At 38.2% G+C, this 14,277-nt stretch overlaps 3 protein-coding genes across 4 annotated transcripts; 1 reads left to right on the forward strand and 2 right to left on the reverse strand.

The window, feature by feature from the left end:
* Positions 1-3,329: 3,329 nt before the first annotated feature.
* LOC130494234 (tubulin alpha-5 chain-like) lies at positions 3,330-5,671 on the forward strand. 2 transcript variants are annotated; one of them, XM_056996411.1, is made up of 6 exons: positions 3,330-3,571; positions 3,945-4,159; positions 4,260-4,459; positions 4,532-5,040; positions 5,133-5,255; positions 5,338-5,671. In XM_056996411.1, the coding sequence occupies exons 1-6, from the start codon at positions 3,459-3,461 to the stop codon at positions 5,462-5,464; spliced, it is 1,287 nt and encodes a 428-aa protein (XP_056852391.1). In that variant the 5' UTR covers positions 3,330-3,458; the 3' UTR covers positions 5,465-5,671. The 2 variants fall into 2 exon arrangements, with proteins under 2 accessions (XP_056852391.1, XP_056852390.1); XM_056996410.1 differs by having other exon boundaries at positions 3,335-3,571; positions 5,133-5,671.
* On the reverse strand, positions 5,591-6,775 carry LOC108845580 (ethylene-responsive transcription factor RAP2-11-like). Its single transcript, XM_018618769.2, has one exon. The coding sequence runs from the start codon at positions 6,563-6,565 to the stop codon at positions 5,741-5,743; it is 825 nt and encodes a 274-aa protein (XP_018474271.1). The 5' UTR covers positions 6,566-6,775; the 3' UTR covers positions 5,591-5,740.
* Positions 6,776-7,090: 315 nt separating this feature from the next.
* LOC108847419 (uncharacterized) lies at positions 7,091-13,331 on the reverse strand. The gene is made up of 20 exons (XM_018620662.2): positions 11,982-13,331; positions 11,660-11,863; positions 11,475-11,579; positions 11,316-11,381; positions 11,073-11,237; positions 10,849-10,923; positions 10,605-10,759; positions 10,049-10,184; positions 9,892-9,961; positions 9,677-9,804; positions 9,537-9,593; positions 8,961-9,146; positions 8,771-8,863; positions 8,589-8,674; positions 8,432-8,498; positions 8,289-8,355; positions 8,062-8,198; positions 7,865-7,956; positions 7,715-7,781; positions 7,091-7,608 (listed from the first exon to the last, which is right to left on the reverse strand). The coding sequence occupies exons 1-20, from the start codon at positions 13,212-13,214 to the stop codon at positions 7,447-7,449; spliced, it is 3,351 nt and encodes a 1,116-aa protein (XP_018476164.1). The 5' UTR covers positions 13,215-13,331; the 3' UTR covers positions 7,091-7,446.
* Between the last annotated feature and the right edge of the window lie 946 nt (positions 13,332-14,277).

The following is a 14,277-nucleotide window of genomic DNA, read 5'->3' on the forward strand; positions in this document are numbered from 1 at the left end:
ATTTGTTTATTAGGGGGCGCATTTGAACGTCAATGAAGACTTCATGAAGCATTCTTTGGATAGTGAAGTTTGTGGTGATGTGTTTTATATAGCAACTAGATTTTGACCCGCGCTTTGGAAGCGCGGAATATTTTACGATGAAAAATTTCACTAATAATTTAACAAATATTTTGGTAATTTTTAAAGAGTGTGTATTTAAAATATTTTTGCATTTAAATACACTGTTTTTAAATTCAACCCGATTGGTGATTATACCGGTTAATCCGGAAATCTGACAATTCAATTTAGGTTTTTAAAATATACATATTAAAAAAATCACTAAAACCCGAGACTAACCGATTGAACTGATGGATAACCGATATGTAATCTAATTGGATTTAAATTGTAATAGTTTCATAATTTGTAATCTTATAATCCAAATTTTAAAGTTTATTATTTTGCAATTTATGAAATTATAACGTTTCTACAAAATTTTAAAGAGAAAATGATATATATAAAATAACTAAGATTAATTATTGTATTGTTTGAAAACATTAATAGTAGTATAAAAATATATTGTTTGGAAACATTGATAGTAGTATAAAGAAATAAGTATATTGTTTGGAAACATGGATAGTAGTATAAAGAAAGGAACATTAGTGATTTAATGTAGGTTTAACTATAAAGTATAAATGTGTATTTAATTTAAAAACTTACAAAATAAATGTTAGGTCCCACATAATGTTTCTGTTTTAGTGGAATATTTTACGATGAAAAATTTCACTAATAATTTAACAAATATTTTGGTAATTTTTAAAGAGTGTATTTAAAATATTTTTGCATTTAAATCAGTGTTTTTAAATTCAACCCGATTGTGATTATACCGGTTAATCCGGAGATCTGACAATTCAATTTAGGTTTTTAAAATATACATATTAAAAAAATCACTAAAACCCGAGACTAACCGATTGAACTGATGGATAACCGATATGTAATCTAATTGGATTTAAATTATAATAGTTTCATAATTTGTAATCTTATAATCCAAATTTTAAAGTTTATTATTTTGCAATTTATGAAATTATAACGTTTCTACAAAATTTTAAAGAGAAAATGATATATATAAAATAACTAAGATTAATTATTGTATTGTTTGGAAACATTGATAGTAGTATAAAAATATATTGTTTGGAAACATTGATAGTAGTATAAAGAAATAAGTATATTGTTTGGAAACATGGATAGTAGTATAAAGAAAGGAACATTAGTGATTTAATGTAGGTTTAACTATAAAGTTTAAATGTGTATTTAATTTAAAAACTTACAAAATAAATGTTAGGTCCAACGTAATGTTTCTGTTTTAATAAGATAGATATTTATTTCCATGTAGGACTTGAAGTAACTTGAGCAAACCATTGGATTCCATTTGATGTGTGACTGGACTGTAGAACAATTATTCATATATGATACTCGAAAATTGATTAAGCATGATTGAAATGTTGATAATTTTTCAAATGAAAGATATTTACAAAGAGGAGCTGTCCAAGCATAAAATAACTAAAGGTAGCCAACCATTCGGAGCTATATATCTACTAAAACCACTTCACCTCTAAGAAAACATTTGATATTGGTGGTCATGGTTTTGATATTGGTGGTCATGGTTTTGTTTTTCATGCACGATATAGAGCTTTTGTTGAGCTATTCCAATTTCGATCTCTCTTTTTTACTTTTATTAGGTTATTATATAGTTAGACTATACTTGTTTAAGATTTGCTTTTATTAGAATAAGCTTGTTTTAGATTTGCTTACATCAAGAACGCCAATATTCTAGTTTGCATGCAGTTCATGTATGGAGATGCAAATTTGTCGCACTGTCATGCCTAGTGTCTTTCTTGATCTTGTTTGCACATGGGAGTAACCAATAATAGCTCTTTCTTAAATATGAAATTCGGTTCTGACTAGATAGACGTACATAACATTAGGTACGAGCACAAAAAAGAAGGTAGGAGCACATAATATTAGTTATTATATGCCTAAGCATTTGGATATTGTCTTAGTTATATTTTTCTGGTAATTGTGGGGATCCCAAAAGTTTTTTAGACGGAAAAAAATAATTTCAAAAGGTTTTATGTTCGGATATATGAAACCACATCGTTAAAGACGCGACTAAGTGGCTACTCGAACCCATGATAGAAGCTTCAGCTGAAACTCATTTATCATTAGGCCAAGGTGACTTTGATTGACATTGTTTTAGTTATATCTCGAGTTTTAGATTATGTTCAACATTTAACAATTTCCCTTACATGTGTGAGTACATTCAACGGCCGCATGACTAAGAAGTAAAAGAGAATAACAAATAGCTAGCTCAACAAGCACATGGACACTAGGACACATGCTAGCCAGCACAAGAACAAACATCGCTAGCAATCAGATTCTCAGACCCATGAGAATATTAGGTTTATATTAGATCAGTTAATAATTTATTATATACATCTATGTTCTATTTTAATTTTATGCTTTTTGCCATGATGTGAACTTAGGTTTATTACTGTCACTTTTCTTATCACTCATGAATTGTTCGGAAGTTGGTGAAAATTCGTTTATGCGGATTCAATGGATCTTGTAAGTTGTAATAGTTTGTTATGATCCTCTATATCCAAATAGCTGTCCGAACAATAATTGAATCTACTTGACACCTTGAACCCGAAGCCGAAACAGCCCATGGCTATAATAAGATTCTTATTCACTTAACTCTTAGCTAGTCCAGCTATTAGACCAGTCCACTAAACTAAACCGGTTATGCTGAGAAACTAGATAAATACTCGTACTTACTATAATCTGATCAATTCATATATTCCCAATTTCGGAATCATTTATGTCCTTCACCCAATTAATCAAGTCAGCAAATCAACCGTATCTTATCCCCACTCGACCCAAAGAAAAAACATGAAAACATTTATTTCAAATTTTGAAAACACGTTATGAATGAATATATTCAAGTTACTTAAAACAGAAAAAAGCATTAAAGAGAATCACAATCTTACGGGATCGTTATTTCCTGTCTGGCACTTCACAGTATATCCTAATAATATATATACAGTCCAACAATTAAACCACCAAACCGTATATTTTACAAACCAAAAACATCAATTCCGTTCGGTTAAGGCTAGTTTTTTCACCTCATAAATCCGGTAAATATAGAAAACCGGGGGGATGGGATAAAAATAAGAAACCGGACAGATCTGAAGATCCAGATCGAATCTCATGTGTTTTGTCTAATCTCAGGCTGTCACCAAAAAATTGGCGGACCCCCAAAACCAATTAAATCATAAATAGTCTCCTCCCCAATAATAATGAAAGGAGAAAAAAAAAGAAAGAAGATCTCATTTCTCCCTCCATCTCCCTCCTCTCCTCTTCCTCCGAAGAAGAAGACGATCGCAAGGGATTAGGATCTCTTCTGCTGTGAGCCAAGGAAGAAGATGAGGGAGATCATAAGCATTCATATCGGTCAAGCTGGGATCCAAGTCGGAAACTCCTGCTGGGAGCTTTACTGCCTCGAACATGGCATCCAGCCTGATGGCATGATGCCCAGGTATATTTACAACCATATATAGAGAGGATTAACTCCTAAGGAAGAGCTAGGCGCTTTCTAAATTGTTGTAGTAATTAAACTTTACATTTTACCAAAATATTAATGATTAGAACGTTACATAGAGGATCAGCGCCTAACAAAACTAGGCTCGTCGTTCAGAAAAAAAAACTAGGCTATGTCTAGACCGATTTTTAGAACAACTGTTTTGCTAATTAAAATTTAATTACAAACTGCTTACACTAATTTTTTAGAAAAATTTAGAAAAACATTTGGTTTGTAACCTATATATATTGGCGTTTGAGCGGAGCCTAAAACCGATTTTTTTAGGACATTTTATTGGAGAATCTAATAGTCTTTTTTTTTTCCTTGACAGTGATACTACGGTTGGTGTTGCACACGATGCGTTCAACACGTTTTTCAGCGAGACTGGTGCTGGGAAACACGTCCCTAGAGCTATCTTCGTTGATCTCGAGCCTACCGTTATCGACGAGGTCCGTACCGGAACGTACCGGCAGCTTTTCCACCCTGAGCAGCTTATCTCTGGTAAAGAAGACGCTGCTAACAACTTCGCCAGAGGCCATTACACTGGTGAGAAAGAAATAAAAAACATTTTTTTTTAATTGTGTTGTTCTAATTTCTTGGAGTTTTTTTTGCAAAAATGGTCCTTTAATTTTATGTATATTTGCAGTTGGGAAGGAGATTGTGGACTTGTGTCTTGACCGTGTGAGGAAACTTGCCGATAACTGTACTGGTTTGCAAGGGTTCTTGGTGTTTAATGCTGTTGGTGGTGGAACTGGATCTGGTTTGGGTTCTCTCTTGTTAGAACGTTTGTCTGTTGATTATGGGAAAAAGTCTAAACTTGGTTTCACCATTTACCCTTCTCCTCAGGTACAAAGTAAATTACATTTGAACGGTTCTTTAGTTGTTTTTGAATATTAATGCATCGGCTTTTGATCTCAGGTTTCTACGGCTGTTGTAGAGCCATACAACAGTGTTCTTTCAACGCATTCCCTACTTGAACACACCGATGTAGCTGTCCTCTTGGATAACGAAGCCATCTATGACATTTGCCGCAGATCACTAGATATCGAGAGGCCGACCTACACTAACCTCAACAGGTTGATATCTCAGATCATATCCTCCCTGACAACATCGTTGAGGTTTGATGGAGCCATCAACGTGGATATCACTGAGTTCCAGACCAACCTTGTTCCCTATCCTCGCATCCATTTCATGCTTTCCTCTTATGCGCCAGTCATCTCAGCTGCAAAGGCTTACCATGAGCAGCTATCAGTCCCTGAGATCACTAACGCCGTGTTTGAGCCAGCTAGCATGATGGCTAAGTGTGACCCGAGGCATGGGAAGTATATGGCTTGTTGTTTGATGTACCGTGGAGATGTTGTTCCTAAAGATGTTAATGCTGCTGTTGGTACTATCAAGACTAAAAGGACCGTTCAGTTTGTTGACTGGTATGATCTACAAACTGGAACTAGTTGCTATTGTTTTCTTTAACCTTGGTGTTACTCTTGTAAACATAATTGCTTTGGTTTTGTTTTTGAAGGTGCCCAACAGGGTTCAAATGTGGAATCAACTACCAACCTCCAACAGTTGTTCCGGGAGGTGACCTCGCTAAGGTTCAGAGAGCTGTATGCATGATCAGCAACAACACAGCAGTTGCAGAGGTGTTCTCAAGGATCGACCACAAGTTTGATCTGATGTACGCGAAGAGGGCGTTTGTGCACTGGTACGTTGGTGAAGGTATGGAGGAAGGTGAGTTCTCAGAGGCACGTGAGGACTTGGCGGCATTGGAGAAAGATTATGAAGAAGTGGGTGCTGAAGGTGGAGATGATGAAGAAGATGAAGGTGAAGACTACTGACACCTTTCTACTCTGAATCAGTGTGCAACCAAAAAAGTTTGATTTTCAAAATTATGTTTCTACTTGTGATTCTTGTTGATTACATGTTTCTTTTTTTTAATCCTGTACAATTTATCTTGCACATTCTCCACCGCTGTCCTGGTTTTTATTTTGGTTCAATTCATTGGTAAAGTGACCACTGAGAGTTCCAGAGTACATTATCAAAAGCTTTTGTTGTGCCATCTTCTTACATTGTCCATTTTTTTCTCTTTAATTACAATAGGACTTGTAGAGATGTGTTCTATTTTTACATTCACTGAAGTGAAAAGGAAATGTAAGAAGAGATCAATGTAGGGCAGAAGAGCTGAGAGAGTGAAGGCAGATCCCAAATGAGATCGGTTGGATCGAATATTGGATACTCTGCATTCATGTTGTTGTAGTAAGTGGTAGCTCCATGCATTGCATATAGGGATGCAGAGATCTGTCTTTCGATTTCAGCTAGACCCAAATGTTGATCGGTTAAGTTATAACTGTTGAGATGTACATGTGCTTCTGTCACTCCCTGAGTCAAAGGAACCTGATGGTTAAGTTCAGAGACAAGTGGCCAAGAGTAAGGAAGCTGGACACTGTCGGCTTCTGGTTGTAATATGGCTGATGAGATAGGGAAGTACACATTATTGAGTGGCATCAGTGTGGTTGTGGTGGTGGTGGTGGCGGTGGGACTAGTAGCAGGCGAATTGTAATTGATGTTGTGTTCCGCAAATGAAGAGAGGGGTTTGTTTTGTTGTAGCTGTTGCTGTTGTTGTTTCATGCTCTGCTTCTGGTGAAGGAGGTTTCTGATCTTCAAAGACAGATGTGAGTTGTTTGGGAAATGGTTTGCGAAATTGGTGCGAGTGTTGGAGCCACGTAGGAGACAAGCAGCTTCGTCGTAGGCTCGAGCAGCTTCTTCTGCGGTCTCAAAGGTTCCAAGCCACATACGTATCTGTTGAGTCGTGTTTTTGATCTCTGCCACCCATTCTCCTGAAGGCCTTTGCCTAACTCCCACGAACTTGGTCTTCTTGGTGCCTTTGCTCTTCTTCTTTGTTTTCGGCTTTTGAGTTGTTTGATGATCCATTTTTTTTGTATCAATATTGTACATAGATGGAAATATATAAGTACTTATAGGTTATTAAGTTTTCTGCTCGTATTTTTTCGGGGTCGAGTGTTAGTGGGTGCCTCGTCTTTCCGAAGACTACTAGTTATTGTGTATTTTAGTGATGATAGGAATATGATTTTATATTGATGGGTGTGTTTAGTAGAATGATCCATGAGTTTTCTGTTATGTGGGTTCCATGTATCAATTACGTGCGCACCATTCGTAACTTCTTAATGTAAAAAAAAACAAAGCACAGCAAGACATAAATGATGTGTCTGTTTTTGAAGAACCATGTTGTAGTAACCTCGGTTTAACTTTGATTAAAGAATTGGTAATAATCTTTTTATTTGAAAAATATCAAGAATTAAAAATGTATTTGTTCTTAACTTCTTAAGTTCTTATGCAGGGTTGAATGTAGATGTAGTATTTAATACAGTACTAAGATTGTATCGAAATAACAATAAAATCCAGTTTTAATTTAGAGGAAAAGAAGATCTAATCAAAAAGAATACAAATCAACAATAGCAATGAGTGTAAAGAATAATTTCCTTCAAAATTCTCACTTGCATACAAAAAAACAATCTTTCTCCCAAACATAAACCTGTCTTTTCAGGGAATCATAACCCAAATTCCCAACTGACAATTTCACAACCCCTCTTTTCCTTCTAATATACACTTTCTACCATAAAGATAGAAATTTCATTTTCATTACTTATGAAGGATTTAGACCCACTCATCATCCCTCCCAACAACAAATGGTGAATAAAGCAAACCAAAAAATAATGTAAAAGACACATGAATGCAAAACTGACGACGCTTTGTGGTGGAAAAATAAAGCTCACAAGACACTGTAGATGAACAGAGAGACCAGACTGGTGCGCCTCTTAGGAGGAAAGCATGGATTGGAGAGCGTGCTGCTGCTCGGGTTTCAGTGTTGACCATATTGACCCCAATGCCGATGGTGGCAGTGTTTGCTGAAGTTGCCTTAGGATATTAACCATACGACCTGCCGTCTCTTGTGTCACCACATCTTTCCCTGTAAGCACCTGGCCAGCCACACGATTTACACACACATTGATATTTTTATTATCAGTACAGCAACAATGCAAAGATCAAAATACTGTCTATAAGAAGCGTATTTAACAAACAAACCTCAGCGAAAACTGTTATGATTTTAGGAAGATACTGGTTATTGGGGCCTAAAAGGTCCACATCTTGCCTGCAATTTTATCATCAATCAGCCGTTTTAGACAGTCAAGTCACAACGAATTCAAAAATTAGAATCTAAACCCATTTGATTACCTCTCAACCATTGAACAGAGCTGATCATGAACTACTTTCGCTTCAATAACATCATTACTTAAAGGCAAACAGTTCAACCACGCAGGAAGTACCTACGAAACCCCAAAAACAAAAGTTAAAAGTTGTTGATCAACAAAAGCAACCCATATGTATTCGTGCAAAGCAAAAGTAACTCGCGATGGTTATCGTAAAGCTACCTGAGAAGAATCGATACTGTCACGGTGAAATAGGCAGATCTTTCCCACAGCTGATACAGCGTTATCATATGCCATGCCATTTTCAGATTGCCGAGCATTTGGCTGCTGTATCACAACATTTAATCTTGACAAAGCCTCTGTTGAAACAAAAAGCACGTGTCACTACTTAGCTGCAAAGCATCGATTATACCCCTAAAGACTACCACTGGTCAAAAGGTATACTTTACCTCCAACAAGAGGCTTGAATACAGATCCGCCAAACTCAGCACAAACACCAAGCCCATAAACGGCAGCCTGAAACAAACAAGGTAGGTCATATAAATTAGCGTACAGCTCCAGAAACACCAGATACGCAAAATGGAGGATATACCTGTCGAACTTCTGGGCTCTCGTCATTGCAAGCTTCCAGTACGAATGGAAGATAAGTATCATAATATCTGCCAAACAAATATCAGAAATAAATACATAAGAGCACTGAATACTGAAAATGCCTCGTGTACAAATATTCAGTGAATGCATATCCTTACTTGAAGGCAGCATCACGGCATTGCTCTGCAACATCATCGAAAATGCATATCGCAATCCTTCTCTCTTCAGCGGTTTTATCCCTTCCCTGAACTCAAACAAATACACATATCTATATCAAAATAGAAAACCAAGGCAGACAAGAACTAATATTGCATCAGCGCCAGTAATGACGGTAACTTACCCACATAGGAGTTAAGTAAGAGGATAACTCATCGAAGAAAGGTAGAAACGAGGCCTTGAATGTCTTAACCAGTGTTCCCAATATTTCACCGACCTATGTGCAGACAATATATCAAGTATGAATAAGAGCGCTGAAGATAGCAAACTTCATTACACTTCCATATGACAATGGTGAATCACAGAAACCTAACCTGATCAAAAATTTCTTCCTCTTGCTCATTTTCTTCTTTAATAAGCTCCCCCTCTTCAGCGTCAAAGTCTTCAGCATTAGCTCTCTCTCCCCTCTCTCGCTTCCTGCTAGAGCTAGCTGTCATAACTTGCTTTACCTCGTCAACTATGGATCTAATTTTCCCTTCGTCCAAAAGATTTCCGGAGATCTGAAATACAGTGACAGGTTATACGATACCATTAAGAGGAACATTATAAGAGACTCGCTCAAATTAAGTTCTCTATAACATACACTAAACCTAAACAAAGGTTAAAAATAAGGCCAGCTGAAAGGTAACATAAATCATCATTCACGATACTCTATGCTCAGAAGTCAGAAGAATTAAACAAGTGATAAGTAAGGGAAAAACAAGATCTTCATTTTGCCTACAGGCTTCCCAATACAAGCAATCACATAGATGGCTTATATTAACTGAACCAGTAAGACCACCAAAGATAGTGCAGCATTGCCAAATGGAAATATGCTGGAGAGTGAATTGACGATGCACATATAAAATAGGATTCTTAAAAATACACTCTTATGGCTAATGAAAAGTTACCTGCAAGCATTCATTTATAGCTTCCAACATACTCACACAGATCTCTGTATCAGGTTCCTACAAAGATATCTAGTCATCAGAAATGGATCGAAGCCGCAAAGGGAAAAAGAAAAAAAAATATGAACAGGATACACACTAACTTTATGCAAAGCTTCCAGCATGGCTGGAATAATGTAGTCAGAAAGCTGCTTCAAGTAGGACAGATCGTGCCCTTGAGATTTCCCTTTCTCTATGGCCAGCTTGGCTGAGCGCATAAGTTCCGGCATGGCTAGAAAGAAAAGATAACAAATTTATAAGAAACTTGTGCCCTACAGATCTAAAGATTGCATTATCTACGATATATTTACTGATATACCTGACACAGCTGCTCTTCTAACTTCTTCGTGAAAATAGAATTTCAGCAAGGGAACCAGTGTAGGCGCAACCTACATTACAATATACCAATTCAATCTACCCATTCCATGAGCAGCAGAGGATACTGACGAAATTTGAAGTTAATTAACCATACTAACCTGTCCAATCCAGGGGAAAAATCCTTCTTTTAACTCATCAGCATAGCAACAAAGCATATTACAGGCTGTGGCTTTTTCTTCTAGGACACTTGTTTTGATTCCTATTCTTTTATCTCCCAGGATAATGGTCTCCATGCTGCATCAAGAAATAGAATTAGTACAAATACATCCACGACGAACTCATACTTCCTCTGTTTGACCATAGGTTATAGGTCTATTATTATTTTTCACCTATTACCTATTGCAACATTAATTGGCTACAAGAGATAGGGTAAATATTGAAACAGCAAAAATATTTCTAGTTGAAATTGTTTGTTATACAAAACAGAAAAACATCTTAAACATGCCATACCAGAATCACAGTATAAAAAATATCTCAAGACAAAAAAAACAAGAAACTATGCAGGGGAGGCTGCACCTCCAACAACACAGATTACTCATGCAATTTTTCACAAAAGAGTAAGTAGGTTTTTTTATGCAAAGGCATATGAACTAATAAAAGCAGGGTACATAGACATCATAACAATCAGATGAAGTGTAAAGCAGAATGAAAAACCTTTCATCATCGGAATCCTCTGCTTCATCTTCTGAATCAGCAGATGTAATTGTTACATCTGGTTTCAGATTAGCTGACTGAAGCAAAGGAGGCATCACAACTTCCATGTATGGGATGAAATCTTGGCCCAGACACTTGCAAAGCCTAGCCCATGCCTACGAATATGTAAGATAAATATGAGCAAGTGAATTTACATATACGTTTATAAATGACACATCAGCCTAGCATGTTGTAAAGAATTTACCTGTAACATGTAACTCGTTATAGGATCATCTGCCTCCATTTCAGTCCCTTGCAAAGACATAAGCACTTCCATGACCTGGAATAGGCATGGAAAATATTTTCATGCGATGAGTAGGTTGAAAATCATATAGAAAGTTTGACGGCAGTAGTCTGTAGTACAAAACTAAGATTACAAAATATAGCATCAATTTTGAAAATTGATGAAACCCATGCATATAAGCACACCTGTCTAGCATCATCCCTAAATTTGTCCTTTCCAACTGCCATTCCAACAAGACTGATGCATTCCATTGATTTGGCACGAAGCATACGCTTAGATTTGTCAGTTGCGTTCATCAAAATAGTTTTGAGATAAGGCATGACAACATCATAGTATTTTTGGAAGTGTTCCTGCAAATCCAGATTGTTTCAGATCAAGAGTTGCAAGCAAGGAAAACAATAGATGCAAGATAACGTCTTCACACATACCTGTGATGAATCAGCAACTGAAGCAAGAGCTGTTAAAGCTCCTTCTTGCACCATTTGTTTTCCATTCTGTCAGAAACGGCGTTATAAACCAAAGTTAATCACCGAGCGCACTCTTTTTAGTTAGTAATTTTAAGAAACAGAGTTGCACAATACACTTACTTGTAGTAGCACCAGTAACTTGCTCACTATTCCGTCTAAATAAGGTGCCAATATTTCAGGTGTACAATTTTCACTGAAGTTGAGTACTGCTGAAGCAGCATGAGCCTACATGAGGTCACAAGATACTGCTTTAGAAAGCGCCAGACGATTATATTATAGATAAACAGCGTTAGCGGGGATCTAACCTGCACTCTTGGATTCTGGAGATCATCCATAGCAGCAGCGAGTGCAGGGAGCACTCTTTCATGATGTTGGTTTTGCAAATCTGGACCCAAATCTGTAGACAACTGTCCAATCGCATTTATGGCTGCCCATCTGACGCGAGGATGAGGACTTTGAAATTGGCTCAAAACCATGGACACCACTTGCTCTAGATTTTTTATCATCACCTACATTATATTCAAGATCAAAATGTAAATCCTCGCCAAATAAATCATGATTTACAATGCAACTGAAAGCAAAAAACAACGAAACCCTACAGTTACAATACCAAAGCAAAGGATTTACCTTTGAGCAACCTTCAGCAATCTGCGCAAGCGCAATCAAAGAAGCATGGTGTTTCTGCCACTCAGAGGCAACCAAGTAAGCAGAAAACTGCTGATACGCAACCGGAACAATGGTGTTCCCTCCCAAAGCAATTGCTAACCGATCCAAACACTCTTGTCCCATGCTGTAGTTACTCGTCTCGCCAGCGTCCTCGTCCTCAGTCTCCGCACTATACCAAGCAGGATCGTCCTCAACATCCTCAAGCATCTTCATAAGAACCGCAAACAACCTGTCAATAAACTGAGGCAGCTTCCTAACCATCCCAGGTGCACGCTCACGCGCCTCGGCGAGAGTCACCAAAAACTCAACCGCGAGATGCCTCGTACTCTCCTCGAGGGACTCAGCCTCCGCGATCTGAAGCATCGAGCCAACAATGTCGAGAAGCTGCCGCCTGAGGAACCTCGGCTCGGTCCCGGCCAATTCGATCAGAAGCTCCAGCGCCTCCTGCGCGGTCGCTTCGTTCCCGTTGTTGAGAGACTCGGTCAGCGTCCTGATCATCGCTGGCAACACGTCCTGGAACCTGTCCCGCTCCGTGGAGTTCGATAGACACTGGACGAAGCTGATCACCGCGTTGAGCGCGGCGATCTTGACGTCGGAGCTCGCCGAGTCGCTGGTCAGGCACTGGAGGAACACGCCGTGGAGATGCTTGATGTGAGGAGTCAACGTCTCCCCGACGTACTGCGAGAGCTGCGCGAGGATCAGAAACGCCGATTCCTGGAGTTTCGGCGAGTCGGACGCCACGCACTGGAAGACAAACGGAAGCAGCTCCGGCCATCCGTTCTCCGGGAGGATCCCGGAGGCGAGCTCGGAGACGGTGTCGCAGATCTTCTTGGAGATCGATTTGGCTTCCTCGCGCTGGATGCAGGAGAGCATGGAGGATTTGAGGGAGGATTGGGTGGGGAGGGAGAGGCGGGGCCAGAGGTAGGCGTCGTCGCGAGTGAGGAGCTTGCGGAGGAGGACGGCGGACATGGCGCGGGCTTCGGGGTGAGGGGATAGCTGGAGGAGGTGAGCGAGCTTCAAGGCGAGGGTATCGGGATTGGTCTGCTTCGCGAGGTTGAAGAGAGCTTCCGCGGAGGAGCGCTGGTCGTTGGATGAGGACATGAGGTGGGAGATGAGCGTCTCGAACGGCGCCGTTTCGGAGCCGAGGACCATCGCGAGCTGCGCTTGTTGCTGTAGCTGATCGGGAGAAGCCATGGTGTTGTGTTGTGTGGCGGCGGGAAAAAAACTAGGGTTGAAAAGCTATCTCTCTCCCCTTTAGGATTCGAGTCTAGAGAGAGAGAGAGAGAGTAAGCGACGAGGAGATGATGAGGTTTCTGAAAGAGATAATTATATTTTTTGTTTTAATATTTTTTATTTCCGTATTTTTCCACAATTCGTGATATGAGGTGGTGTCTGCTGTGGGCCGCGGGGTTAGCCCATTATTAAATCAAAGGAAAATAAAAAGCTAAGCAACAATAATGTAATTAGCTGTATTTCAAGGGTGGATGACTAATTGATATAACCAATGTGTGTGTGTGTCACATTTATGTATAGTATCTTAATCTATTAATTTAGAGTCATAACTTTATCTACTACTAGAGGTTGTCATTAAGTTTTGGACCCATTCAAAAATCCATTACTGATATTTTACACACTACTTGCATAACATATAACTGGATTACTTAATTTAAACCAGCATCACATTAATCCATCATCACATTAACCCATCCTTCGATTATATACAAATAAAAGAGTAATGCAAATTTCAAATACTACTGTCTTATATACTAATAAACCCACGACTTTGCTTATTTTCTGGTTTCAATACTGATTAAAATTGAACATCACTTGAACTCACAAAATCATATTTGCTTCCTTCACGAATTGTACCTACAACAGACCAAAATATTATCAATTCATATATATTCATCTTCAATACTACTAGACATTCTAACAAATTTCATTACTTATGTGAGCTTTGAATAATACACTTTATCATTGTCTATCACAATAATAGATGATATGACTTTATTCAAAGTCTATCTAATGGCATCTAAACCGGAATCACTTATTCCTCTGTTATAGTTACGTTAACCTGCATAATGAATACAAAATAGTCATCAAATAAGTCTTGAATGTCATATATAGGTATAGATCCGGTTCACCTATTACATTATAAATGTCTTCTTCTTTTTTTTGGTCATAACACACAATACAGTTCTTTATATTTTGAACATATTCATACCCGTACATAAGACTAGCTAAATTCATAAATTTA

Source organism: Raphanus sativus, unplaced genomic scaffold (assembly GCF_000801105.2).
Source record: "Raphanus sativus cultivar WK10039 unplaced genomic scaffold, ASM80110v3 Scaffold0217, whole genome shotgun sequence".
Classification (NCBI taxonomy): Eukaryota; Viridiplantae; Streptophyta; class Magnoliopsida; order Brassicales; family Brassicaceae; genus Raphanus; species Raphanus sativus.